We start from the raw sequence: 14,371 nt of genomic DNA on the forward strand, positions 1-14,371 counted from the left end.
TCCATGGTGTTGATCACTCAAATGGATATTGTTTTCTGAAAGTTCTTTCATCCACATACCATCCGCAACGGGTGGGATTGTTGCACAGATTGTTTCTTGGCCGAGGACTTCAAAGTTACAGTTGTAAGTCAGATCGAAGTCCGTGAGGAATGCTCTATAAACCTCGTGATGACAGACCTCTGTACTCGCTCCACCAAACAAGGAATGTCGCAGACTTTCTCTTCGGTGGGGTTGGTAATTCAATCTCTGCGCCATACTTTTCAAAATGTACGATCTTTGAGAAGCTGAGTCAATTATTGCTCTAGTCTTCACTTTACCCTTTTCTCCTCTTAAGTGAACTACAAGAGTCTGCAACAAAACATGAGATGAAGACGAAACATTTGACAGCGTCTGATCTTCTACGGGAATATCATTAACAGGTTTAGATTTTGTTATTTCCTTGGGAGACTGGGTTTGATTATTATTGCATAAAAGAGGATGATGTAATCTTCCACAGTTTAAACATTTGATTCTGGATTTACAAGAGATAGAAATATGATTAATTTTCAAACACCTAAAGCAACCACCTTTTTTCCTTAAAATATCTTTCCTTTGATCACCTGGTAAACTGTGAGCATATCTACAGTCAGCACTAAAAGGATTCTTATCACAGAATATACATTGAGAATTCTTCGAGGCTGTATTGCTTTGTACTGAGATATAGTTACATGCCCGTGGTAATATTTTTATTACGATTAAAAGAAGACTTAATTGCTTGATTTTTCTTGATCTTATGTTCTAGCCCAAACCCACTTTTGGCTAAGTTAATCTTCTCTTCACTCTCAATTTCATTTCCAAGGAATTTCATTAATGTTTCTAACTTGTTAAATATCTCATCTGATTTAAATGTTATCGAAGACAAATGTCGTTCCCAAATTCGTAAAAGATCAATAGGCAAACATGACTCGACCAAAGGGTAAAGCATGGACGCATACTTATCACTTGTTACACCCAGCATCTTCAAAGATCTTAGCTGAGTTTCGATTCTGTCGTACAATTTAATTAACAGAAGTTTCTGTTCATTATTCAGAGTATTATTTAATACCAAGCTCAAAAGTTCCCTTACATAGACCTCCGCTAAGACATCCTCTCTTCCGAAACGCACTTTTAAACATTCGATGTCTTTATAGTTTTCAGCCATGGGGGGGAAGACTCGACTACCTCTCTAGCTCTTGAACCTTTAAGGGCTGACTGTATCAAGTACTGATATTTATCTTCATTCGAAATATCAGGATCTGAATCTATTTTTTTGAATAATCCCCAGAAAAATAACCAGTCCTTTAAAGTCCCATCAAATTTTTGCAATTCAATCTTAGGCAACTTAAAATTTCTTTTTTCACTAATTGAATGTGCATCAATTTCACTGTCAGATCTATTTATGCAGCGTTCTAGTTTCGTTTTAAAATATATGAATTTATCTTCATAAGATTCGGCACTTTCGATTTCGTCACATATGCTTCTCTCGGTACACGTAACATCACTCTTGATTAAATCAAGTATATCTTTATCTAAGTTTTGAATTTTCAAATATTTCTCGGTTAACTGACTCAAGTTACTAAAATACAAATCAGAATCATCTCCTTTCGTTTTCAAAAATAATTCCAATTTTTCAATAAATTTAGTAAAACAGCCACGATAAGAGCCTCTCAGTTTAATTAATGTTTCCATTTTTAATGTTAATGTACTAACTTAAAGGCTAATGAAACTGTGAATAGATACTCAATACAACATACACTCTTATTCAAAAATAAAATGTAATATTCAATTCAATAAATTCTGTTCATAAAGAAATGCACAATATGGTTATCAGAATCGAATAAAATTTAACCATTCTAGATCATTATTAAATCCTGTATTCTCTAAAATTTTGCCAAACTATACTCTAATCCAAATTATATCAAATATATTCAGTTCAACTTTATCAATAGAGCAATTTCTTAATAATATCGTTTTAAAATACTCTCTTCAATTTTATCAATGTTCGCTTACTGTTTAAATCCAAAGTAGATATATATTCTCATTAGATATTCAAAATATTCGAATCACTTTCTTTTAATATATTTCAAATATTCATTTAATGAGCCAGTTAAATATTTAAACAGCAAGAGTTCCAAATAAATCCTTTTTACCAGTTATCGAAACATATATTATGACTCAATTCCAGCGTCCCTGTTCGGGCGCCAAATTATGTGGCAATCGAAAAATTGATGAGCAATGAAATTGAACGTGGATTACTCACCTCGCCTGCGATCGCTCTTTTCGCGCTGAAATGAAGTCACATCGAACGTACGAATCGACATTTATGCGAGTTGCTATTAAATTAAATCAATCAGTCATCAACACTGAAGAGAGCCAATCTAAAAAATACTAAGACATTTAATAAGTTGAAATTATTTACAGAATTATATACAGGATTTTTAGTATAAACATATGCTATGGAGCTGTAACACCACACATCGTAAAGTTCACCGAAAAAAAAAAGAGGTTTTTTTGAATTTGTTTTCAGGAATTCCAGGAGTTGAGTTGTCTCAGAAGAAGTGAAAGTGCTTTTCGTGACAGATAAAGTCACTATTTTTAATGAAGTTTTAAAAACATATTTTAACCATATTTTCTAACAATTTATTTCGTACAAAATAAAAATAAAATTTAACTTGCACGAGCACGTTATGCATGCATAGTAAAAATTAGCTGTTATCAACTTACTACATAATATTGGCAAAAGTTAAAATGAAAAAGTTAACTATTACTGCAAACTAAACGTGGAGAAATATAATTTTAACACATGTGTAAAATATCTTCAATAATTACTATGGATGTGATATGAGAGAACACTTTATTTGCGATTATTTACATAGCAAAGTTTCGAAAGCATATTTACATCGAGAAAGCGAAGTCTGAATTAATTACACTTTGGAGCGGAGTTGAGTTGCAACTAGTATGACGCTTACATAATCTCCCACCTTGCAATTTTATGGAGTACCTGAAATTGCAACAAAAGTTATAAATCGAGTCTGTTGGGAATTTTAATACACCGGCCAGCTTTAGTGACAACATCAGGAGTTACTTTGGTTATATAATCATCATCTTCACTGGAATCTTGATCTGAAACAGCTGGAGTTGCAGGAAGTTGAGTGTTTGTCTCTTTATCCTTTTGCTGAGCAATGAATGATAATTTTTCAGAACTTCTGATTTCCAAGGAATAAAGTCTCTGGAATGATCTTAATTTTTCCCCTTGAGCTGTTCTTACTCTGGCGACTCTTGAATGTCCATCTGCTCCAGGGAGGACTTCAGTTACAATTCCTAAGGGCCAGTGAAGGCGTTTTCCATCAGTTTCAAGGAGAATTATGTCTCCAACATTCAAAAATTCATCTCGGGTGTGACGACCTTTATGCACTAACATTGCTAAGTATTCGTTGCGAAATCTCGTTCTTAAATCATGCCGTAGTTTTTGAACAAAGCGTAATCTTCTATTTAGGCTTTTACTGTCGATATCGTCTAAATCAGTTGTATCACTACTAGGAATACCTTGCAAGAAACAAGCAGGTGTCAATGGCCTTAGACCTTCTGAATTATCTTCAATATACGTGAGAGGCCTGGAATTTATTGTAGCTTCACAGTCACATATAAGAGTTTCCAATTCTTCATAATCAATACTCTTTCGGCCCAAAATTCTCCTTAGCATTTCTTTTAGCATGCGAATCATCCGCTCCCACCATCCACCCCACCATGCAGCAGTTGGAGGGTTGAAATTCCATTTAATTTTCTTGATAGTGGAAAACGACATGATCTTCTCCCATTCTAGATTTTTCAAGGCATTACTTGAAACAACGAAGTTGGTGCCGTTATCAGTGTAGATTATATTAACTCGACCTCTCCTAGCAAAAAATCTTCTTAAAGCCATTATAAAGGCTTCCGTGGACAAAGAATTGACTAACTCAAGATGAACAGCCCTATAAATAGCACAGGTAAAAAGGACAATCCATGTCTTTTCTCCAGAACGCAAAAACAATGGGCCTGCCAAATCAATCCCTGTGACTTCAAATGCTGCAGCAACTTTTATTCTATTTTTAGGAAGAGGTGCTAAAGGTGGCTCCGTAGGTTTGGCTTTAAATCTTTTGCAAGTAATACAATGAGAGCTTACTTGTTTTGCTATTTTATTGACAGAAATAATCCAGTAATTTTCCCTCAAATTGGAAATGAGAGTTCGAAGTCCGGCATGCTGCAACTCACAATGTTTCTGGTGTATCAATCGATGAATTATTTCATGGTTACCTGGCAACAATATAGGGCACTTAAAATTCTCTTCTTCATCTCCCAGTATGAGCTTAGTTCTAACTTTAAGAATGTCGGAATCGTCTTTGAAAGTTTGCATATTTTTCAATGCTTTCATCTTGCTTCCTGCAAAACTTTCCTTTTGAATTAGCTTTAGCAAACAGTTTTCAGCTGATTGGACTTCTTCATAGGTTAGTTCGGTTTCCTTACATTTTTCTTTAAGACGACAGTTTTTAATAAAACGTAGTATCCAAGTCAGCATTCTTAAAATCTTCCTATATTTCGAGAAATAAAGTAGATTGTCAGTAAAGTTAACTGATTCATGCTCCACATTACTGACTATTGTTTTCCTTTTCTCTGATTCAACTAAATTTTCATCAATAATTTGTTTTTCATTCAAAGGCCAGTATTCTTGTGACTTTGATAACCATTCTGGACCTTCCCACCACTTGCTCTTCAATAAAATCTTTGCATCACAACCTCTTGAAGGAAGATCTGCTGGATTCATATGACCTGGCACGAAATGCCAGTTATCAGAATTGGTATATTTTCTTATTTCAGTTATCCTATTTCTTACAAATGTATTCCAAGAACTATCCCGTTTAATCCAAGTTAAGACAACAGTCGAGTCAGTCCAAAAGTATACTTCATTAAAATTTACCTCAAGTCCATCTGTCACTTGGCAATATAATCGGGATAATATAAGAGCTCCCAACAGTTCTAATCGAGGAATTGTAATTTCCTTTGTTGGTGACACTCTTGACTTACTTGCCACTAATTGAACTGAAACTTTCCCGTTATATTCAGCACGTAAAAAAATACATGCAGCATAAGAGGCTTCACTGAAACAGTGAAGACTTATCTGACAATCTTTAAAGGGATTTGAAATGAGTCTTCTTGGAATTTTGCAATCTTTTAGCAGATTTACATGTTTGTACCAGGCAAAAAATTCATTACATATATCTGGTGGAAGCACATCATCCCAATTAATTTTTCTTTTCCATGTTTTTTGTAGAATGATCTTTGGAATTAGAGTAGTTGGACTTGTAAATCCTATTGGGTCGTAAATTCGTTGAGCAATAGATAATAATGTTCGTTTGGTTATATTTTCTTCTGAAATTTTAATAGCACTGTTACAAGAAAGTTCATCATTTTCAGCATCCCAGGAAAGTCCTAGTATTGGAATATATCTCTTTTTTGTTTCTTCTACAATTTCTTCAGAAGTAACCCAACCTCGTAAATCAAATTTGGCTGCAGACATTAGTTCTTTAGCTTCAGAAATAAATTTGGCTGCCTCTTCTCTAGTTTCTAAACTAGTTATGCAGTTATCTACATAAAAGGATTTTTGAAGTTGACGAGCTGTTTCCTTCCTTCCATCTGAGACATTCTCTAGATGATGAGCTATCGTCGCCTCAAGTAAAAATGGACTAGGAGAAGCACCAAATACCACTCGACAATGTCTCAGGGTGATCAATTCCTCTTTTAATGAAAAATCTTTCCACCATAAAAACTTAAAATAATCTCTATCCTTTGGGTTCAAACTGATTTGTAAGAAGGCCTTTTTAATATCTGATGTTATTCCAATAGCATTTTTGCGAAATTGCATTATCAATTTTGGTACTAATTCTAATAAATTTGGACCCTTTTCTAAGCAATTTCCTTTAGAGTCTTTTGCTGAGGCATCGAAAACAGGGCGAATCTTTGTAGTTGTATCTCCAGTCTTTGATGATGAGGTAAATAATGTCCTTTATTCTTATCTTCATTTACAATTTCGATAATTCCCTCTCGAATCCATTCATTAAACACATCATCATATTCGCTTAAATGTCCTGATCGAATAAGATTTTTTGTAGTTGACATCAAACGCTTAGTGGCTAATTCTTTGTTGCTTTCTAACTCTGGATATCCACTTTTCCACGGCAAACATACTTCATATCTCTTGTCTTCATTTCTCTTAATAGTTTTACAGAAAAATTCAACTGTTTCTTCATCGGCTACCTGCCTTGATTTAATTTCTACAGGATCTCGTATACCGATGGCATCTAGACTCCATAATTCCGTCAAATCTAAATTGGCAACATAAATAATATTCTCCAAAGATTTCGACTGTTTCGTTTGTTTACCTTGAAGTGTCCATCCGAGTTTTGTTTTTATGGCTACTAAATTTTTATCAATGTGTTCAATGGATCCCGTCAGCAATACACCAAGGTAATCTGCTCCTATTAATAAATCTATTTCAGGAGTGTCTTCCCCTGTATCACTTAATTCTATATTTTTTCTCTTCAAAATGGGAAAAATGTCAGGATTACTTACACAAGGAATAGCACCACATATTTTCTTTTCATCTAAAACGGAAATGTTGTGCCTGAAATTTGAACACAAGCTTTGCAATGTAATGTTATACACATTATGGGACTTTTGTTTAGTTTCACTGCCCCCAAAAAGTCCATGACTTAACATTTCTTGATCTACTGGTTCCAATCCCAGTTTATCCACAATATCCTTTTTTATGAAAGATCTTTGAGCACCGGTATCGAATAATCCTCGGATAATTAAAGATCTGTCTTTATTGATGATTTTCACCAATACCGTTAACAATAATGTAGATGAATTCCTTGGTGACAAGAGAATCTTGGCATCTAATTCAGGTGATGGATTCTGGTTTGTTTGATTTATATTTGGACACATAATACTATGATGTTTTTTCTTGCATATAATGCACTTCAAATAGGCCCTACAAATCTTCGAATTATGACCTGGTTTCAAACAAATAAAGCACGCACCTTTCTTCTTTAATATTTCTTTTTTCTCTTCCAGTGACATATCAGGAGCTTTAAAGCATTCTGTTGTATTATGAAATGACTTATTACAAAATATGCATTGCTTGTCATTTTTTTCAGCTCTTTTCTTTTCACTAGATACAATACAAGCTGCCGTAGGAATTTTATCTTTCGGTTTAATTCTTTGAAATTCTTGATCCTTCGCAAAACCGGATCGAGCAAGTTGTAATCTCTCATCACTCTCGACTTCCGATCGAAGAAATTCTAACAAGTTTCCCAAAATATTCGGCTTGACTTTATTTTCAACTCTGCTACGTGTTCGTTCCCATTCTTTTATGAGATCTTCTGGAAGAGCTGACTCTACTAATGGATACAGCATTGCTTCGTACTTTTCAGATGTCACTCCTAATGTCTCTAATGCTCTTAACTGGGTTTCTAATTTATCATAGAGAGCACGTAAAGTGAAATTTTCTCCATTCTTTGCTTGCGTTAAAACAAGATTCAAAAGTTCACGAACATAAATTTGGATCAACAACTCATCTTTAGCAAAACGCGATTTCAATTGCTCAATAGCTTTAGTATAATTCGCGCCCGACGGCGGAAAACTTTCTACTAAATCTCTTGCCGATGAACCAATTTCCGTCGCTTGCAAAAGATATTGAAATTTATCATCCGAATCAATAGTATCATCATCGTGAATTTTTTTGAATTGTCCCCAGAATCCGAGCCAGTTCTTTATATCGCCGTCAAAACGTTTTAATTCCAACTTGGGAAGGCGAAAAGTTCGTTTTGTTTCATTTAATACACAGGAAGTATCACTATTTTCTTCTTTCGTAGCCAAAACAAAATCGACTTTCGTTTTCAAAGCAATCCACTAATCGCGATAATTTTCCGCTATGTCAAGGTCATTAGAAAATTCTTCTTCGTCAATATTTTCCATTTCGGACCATTTTACTCTTATTTTTTCATCTAATACAAATAACCTTTCAGCTTTATCACTTAAAATATTAAATACCGGTATCAATTCAATTTTACTTACCGGTTCCGTTTTCACAGCATTTTCAACTTCTTTCAACGATTTGGTAAATAATCGCCTGAGTTGTGTTCTCTCCCGTTTTAGATAATCCATAGTCCTGTCGCGGACGCCAATTTGTAAAATATCTTCAATAATTACTATGGATGTGATATGAGAGAACACTTTATTTGCGATTATTTACATAGCAAAGTTTCGAAAGCATATTTACATCGAGAAAGCGAAATCTGAATTAATTACACTTTGGAGCGGAGTTGAGTTGCAACTAGTATGACGCTTACAACATGTCTGTATGAAATGAAATAAATATGTAATGGGATATTTTCTAGAAAATTAAATGCAAGAAAAAAATGTATGTGTCTTTTTAAAATATCTATATTATTAATTCAATAATTCAGTTTTATTTAAGGCAGACAGAGTTTAACAGATACAGTATATCCACTTTAGTACTGGCCCAACGAGTAGTTTCTAAAATTTCATTATCACGTATATAGTAATAAGTATCAAACAAAAAAGGTCTAAATGTAGTAAATAATATTTTATATAGTTTAAATTAATAAACATTCTAATGAATCATAAATTAAAATTTTTTATGCAGACCTTCCCACCCGTGAATCATATTTAATACGATATTCTTAAGATACTAATGTTTTAAATAAAGAAGTTCTAATCTTTTGCAACTAAAATTGAAGGTTATGAAAATCTAAATATCTATATTCAATAAAAACGCACGCTTTTAGACCTCTCCATCAACAATCTTGAAGAGAATGCGCCAATCGATCAGTTTCCCTAAGGCTGATTGACTTAAACTAATGAAATTTCCAATTGTCCTAAAATAATGATATTCGGAGCTTTATAACTCGGTCAGACTTGATCGCAGAAGATTTAAATGTTAGATTGTCAAGATTATTTTACTGAATTCACAAGTCAAAGGGCGATATAAAATTTATTATTCATGATTGTTTTCAGAAACTACATTTATTGACTTGAAGAAATAAAGCAATATTCCCTTCATTTAAATCCTTTTGAATGTAGAACTGAAAACTGAATTTTACGATGAATTAGGGAAACTTTTATTGAATCATGTCTGGCTTCAGGGGAAAAAAAAAGAAAAAAAAAACTTTAATTCCTGAAGTTTCATCACTTCCGCTTCAATTTCAGATTCGAATTTTATGGGAACCGAGAGAAAATCTGACAGATACACCAGAAATAATACAAAACACAAAATTCAAATTTTATGGGTTTCATTCTTTTATAATAGTATGACTATCAGAATTTGAAACTTGAAAATATTTTGTTGAAGAAACCATTAAGAAACCCAGTTAAATAAAATATTTAATTGCAAATTTTAATGAGTAGTAATTCTAGTGAGTTATATGTAAAGATAGGTGAGTTTTGTGAAATAAAAATTAAGCTTGACAGATATGTAGTTTATTCATAAGATAGCAATGTCTAGGATGTTTTATTTTTTTTAACTTACAATTTAAATAAAATTTAATTAATTTTGAATTTTATTGAATATTTAACAAAATGTTGTATTTCCTTATATGTTGACTGCGTTAAATACATACAAGATTTATACGCGCCCTCTTTTTTCAATGATCTTCAATCGGTAGTCTATGTTTATAATTCATAAAGCATGCTGCATTCATTTTTTAATAATTTTTCTTATGATCTTCTTTATATAATTTTCTTTTATATTTTGCCGCTCTGTTCTTTTGCCATTAAGTGAAAAGTTAGTTTTTAAGTAATCTTGAAAATGAAATGAATTTTTATTCTTTTACTTAATTACTTCTCTGTTTCAATTCTGAATAAACCATGATACAGTTACATTTCTATTAAATGCAAATGGAATTACTATCCCAATTTTCTTTTGAAAACATTGTAAAAATATTTTTTTGTCAATTTTAAATTTACCAAAAATAAAATTATGATACGGTCTGTAATTCCGATTATTTGACAGACTGGCTTTGACAAGTAATGTAAAATAACCGGATATTTATTTTTAATAGTAAATATTCAAAGCACTTATTTACATAGGGTATTAAACATTTTATATTCAACCTTGTTGATATTTCGTTGCATCTCCTTTTAAGTTTTTGAATATTTTATTCTAAATCTGTATGGCAATTGCACTTCTTTTCCACAAATCTGGTCTTAATTTAAAAATATTATCTATCATATATTACATTTTGTACTGTAACTTATAGGCTCTGAATTTTGTATGCTTCAGTTTAAGTAAAAAAAAAAAAAAATCCTTCCTAAAAACTTTTCTTCGTAAAATACATAGTTTTTGAGTAAATAATTTTGAGAGGGTTTGGTTAATGCCCACAAAATACTTACTTTCCCACCAGGTATTTACACATCGCTAATATTTAACATCCAGTTATTCGGTATTAAAAAAGCATCGCATATAGATATATTGTATAGAATTGCTACATATCGAAATCTTACGTTTTTTAAAAATTTATTTGATTTCCCCGTTGTGTATCTATTTATATACATAAAAAATCATTTTTATTAATATACGCAGAGAATGAATTATAGAAGGGATTAGTATGAAGAAACAATTATTTAATTTTCAAATTTCAATTCCATGTTTATAATTTTTTCTAAACTACTGAGTCAAAATTAAACTTTTATCTCAAGTTTAAATGGGGAAAAAAGTCTATTTCGAGGTAAATATTCGTAACCTCTGCTTTTGAAAACGTAACGCTTAATTATCACGAATTATCGTTTGGAGAAAACCAAGAAATTTATAATCGCCGTATTGCTGAATCTAATGACTAAACTGTCCGGTTAAAAGTGAGTATTTTAAGTTTAACTCCATTACACATCTTCAATTTTGCTGTATCAAAGCGTGCTTTTATTGGTAACAAATCGGTGACTATAAAAACGAGCTATGATAAACAGTATGAAAGCGAAAAATCATTTAATGTGCTCCAAAATCAATGGCAAAAAAAAAGTTCTATTTCAACTAAGTCCGCAATTTTCGAAATGGCGCATGCTCGGGATTCTCCGCTGTTTTTGAGATTTCCAAGCTCTAGGGCGACACCATTTCGAAAAATTTCACGACGTGTATTGCTTGATAAATGGGGAAGAAAATCCAATCAGTTACTCTAGGGAAACATAAACCTTGGCCCTGCTAGCCAGTATTGCAGAAGGCAGACCATTTAATGCATGCGAAAAATTAAAAATAACAATTTAAAACAATTGCTTGTCATTAAAATACAAAAGGTGATTTTATAATAATAATAATAATAACTATGGCGCTTGAATTCTAAAAATGCAAGCGAAACATTTCTACTTATCATTAAGAATGATCATTTATCCCACTGAAGAAATGAACGGTAACCGCTAAACGTTGTTTCGCGTTGCTATGGAAATGATTCAATTCGAGTTGTTTTTGTTTCAACGCCGTATTTTTCCTTCTTGTCTGAGAATACAGGAGTTTTAGGTCATTTTTTCTTGAATGCAGTACTGAATGGAGGAGCTGCCATGTCATAGTTTGATAACAATCTGGAAAAACGTTTCACGGAAGAATATATGAAAATAAATGCTCAGAAATGTCTGCAAATCTTACAAAAACTGTAAGTAAAACGTTGCTTTGCACCATTTTTGAATATTTCTATTAAAAATGTTTTTATATCGAACCTGTAACAACTGAAAACAATGCTGTTTCCATTCTTCTCAATAGAAAAATGAGCTTGTTCATTTCGAGAGATCAAAATTATTGTACAGTGGTCGACAAAAAAAAAAAAAAAAAAAAAAAAAATGGAATACCTCTGCCACTTTGTTGTTTATTATCGCATCTTCACAAATCGGGTGTCAAAAGAAATGACTCGAAGGGGCAAATTTGTTGAGACTCCGTTGATCGAGTTCATTATCATAGTTTATGAACGACTCTCTCGATACTTTTTCCAATAGGATTATCCATTTTTTACTGAATCGATTTGGCGTCATAAAATAAACCTCTCATTAAAATTTTGTGACATTTTTACCCTGATTTTGAAAGTTATAGGGTTTTGAAAAAGGACACTTCCAATGTCAAAAGGAGTTTTATGAACATTCGGCGATATCTCGGAAACTATGATGCATTGCTGAAAAAAAAATCACGCATTTGAAGAAAATGATCGTATTTCATAAAGTCACGGAATATGTGCATAAATAATACAAATTTAATACATTCTTATAATTTTCTTAAAGATGAATATGAGACAAAAGTGAATGGCAACGTAATAAAATTTTGACATGTCAGCAAGCTAGCATACGAAAATGTCAGAATCCAAAAAAATGTGCTCCTACGCTAAACAGTTTTCGAAATAGTCACAAAAATTGTAAAATTCCCTATAATCGATTTGCAACGCCCACTTTTTGAGAGACCGTGTGTCAAATTTATTTGTATTCATAGATTTACTCTTCACGAAGCACGAGCTTTATTGGCATTATGATATCATAGTTAATGAGATACTAAATTTTTTTTTAGATCAGAGATTTTAATTCAACATGAATTTTGATTTTCTGTTAAAAAAAAGGAATGTTTTTTCTACAATCTTAATATATATAAATTACGTGTCACGTTGTTTGTCCGCGATGGACTCCTAAACTACTTAACCGATTTTAATCAAATTTGCACACCGTGTGCAGTTTGATCTAACTTAAAAGATAGGATAGCCCTTTTTTTGAATTTTTAATTAGAATTTTAATTATTAATTAAAAACTAACTTTCCCGCCAAAAAAATCTTCAAATCGCCAAATGAGTACGGCTTCAATTTTTTTTTCCCCAACAGTCATGAGGCTAGGCTTAAGATTTTTCGGCTGATTATTTGAAACGATTCTATTTATTTTCTTAATGTTTGATCCATTTAAAATTAAACATTGTTAATGAATCGATCTTTCAGATTCATTCTGAAGTACTTTTGAATTAAAATAAAACGGAATAAAGGAAATTAAAAATTTCTAATCTCCATAGCGTCACCCCAACTGGTGTAGAAAAAATCACGCATTTGCGTTCCGTAACTGGCGTTGAAAATTCACGCATGCGCATTGTATTATGATTGTTTACATTTCAACGGAAGCGGACTCGATTTAAATTATTTTTAGGTTCGTTGCATGTTTTTGTAATTAAATTGTATTTAAGTTAGTTATATATTTTTTGTATACGCTTATAGTTTTAAGTACATCGTTTTTTAAGTAGTTTTTTTTAATCTGTTTTCGACCGATTATTTTAAACGATTCGTTTTATTTTCTTAATGTTTGATGCATTTAAAATGAAACATTGTTAATGAATCGTTCTGGTCATGATGAATCTGAGAATATTTTGTTGACAAATTCTTGAAATATTACATAAATTAGGAAAGATATTCTTTAGTGCCCATAAAGTTTAAACGCTCAGTGACTCTTTTCAGTAATCATATTACAAAAAAATACTTTGTTTGAGTAAAAAATATTATTATATTAATTGCAGATTAATCCTTTCCACTTTAATTTATAGTATAAATTCTACGGGAACTAACAGAAAATGAGAGAGATACATATTACGTTATGACTGAAGGCGTATATAATATTATGAGTGAATTATATATCAAAATTTGAAGTTTTAAAATATTTTGATGAAGAAGTTATTAAAGTAGGAATTGCATAAAATATTTAATTATTAAAATTTTAATGAACATTAAGTTGGGCGAACCGGCTGGTCGCCAAAGGCGGCTAGTTAGATTATATAAAATTGAATTGCAGGAGAGATGGATAGCTGGAAGGTAAATTTTTACTATTTACCAGCAGTGGTTTGCAGGGAAATGTAATAGAATTTCAAGGAAATCCGTTCTTACCATTCAATAAATTAAGCAACGCTAAAATAAAGAAATTATCTAGCACCTATTATTTAGATACTCAGTGGCTTGATGTTGAGCATTTATTCATAAATTTCTTTTCATTAGGTGCCGAATAAAACATCCTCAGATTTATGAAATAATCTCCTCTTTCATTTACATTTATCAGCAAACATAGCTTTCGAAACGCCAGTCCAAGGTATTGCAGCATGATAATGAGCTGAACTCCATTCGTTTATATTTATTTATCTTGATTGCGCAAGCCTTTGCAGGACAAAAAGGATGCCCATCCATGGGTCATTCTTACAGCAGTAAACCTAATAAATCTTCTATCCGATTAACAATGATTTCTTCCTGAAAATAAAAGTCCATCTTTTTAATAAACACCGATCATTTCATTGGCTTAAAATTCATTC

The 14,371-nt window shown here is 32.1% G+C and overlaps 2 protein-coding genes across 3 annotated transcripts in view; one reads left to right on the forward strand and one right to left on the reverse strand.

Annotated features, from left to right (window-relative positions):
* Positions 1–5,958: 5,958 nt before the first annotated feature.
* LOC129965614 (uncharacterized) lies at positions 5,959–6,999 on the reverse strand. The gene has a single exon (XM_056079659.1). It carries the CDS (start codon positions 6,997–6,999, stop codon positions 5,959–5,961), a length of 1,041 nt encoding a protein of 346 aa, XP_055935634.1.
* Positions 7,000–11,567: 4,568 nt separating this feature from the next.
* Positions 11,568–14,371, forward strand: part of LOC129966879 (uncharacterized) — a 59,669-nt gene continuing 56,865 nt past the window's right edge. For both annotated transcript variants that reach the window (XM_056081484.1, XM_056081485.1), the window contains exon 1: positions 11,568–11,714. In XM_056081484.1, the coding sequence (XP_055937459.1) occupies positions 11,691–11,714 (24 nt within the window). In that variant the 5' untranslated portion in view covers positions 11,568–11,690. The remainder of the gene's footprint in view (positions 11,715–14,371) is intronic.

Source organism: Argiope bruennichi, chromosome 4 (genome assembly GCF_947563725.1).
Source record: "Argiope bruennichi chromosome 4, qqArgBrue1.1, whole genome shotgun sequence".
NCBI classification, from domain to species: Eukaryota; Metazoa; Arthropoda; class Arachnida; order Araneae; family Araneidae; genus Argiope; species Argiope bruennichi.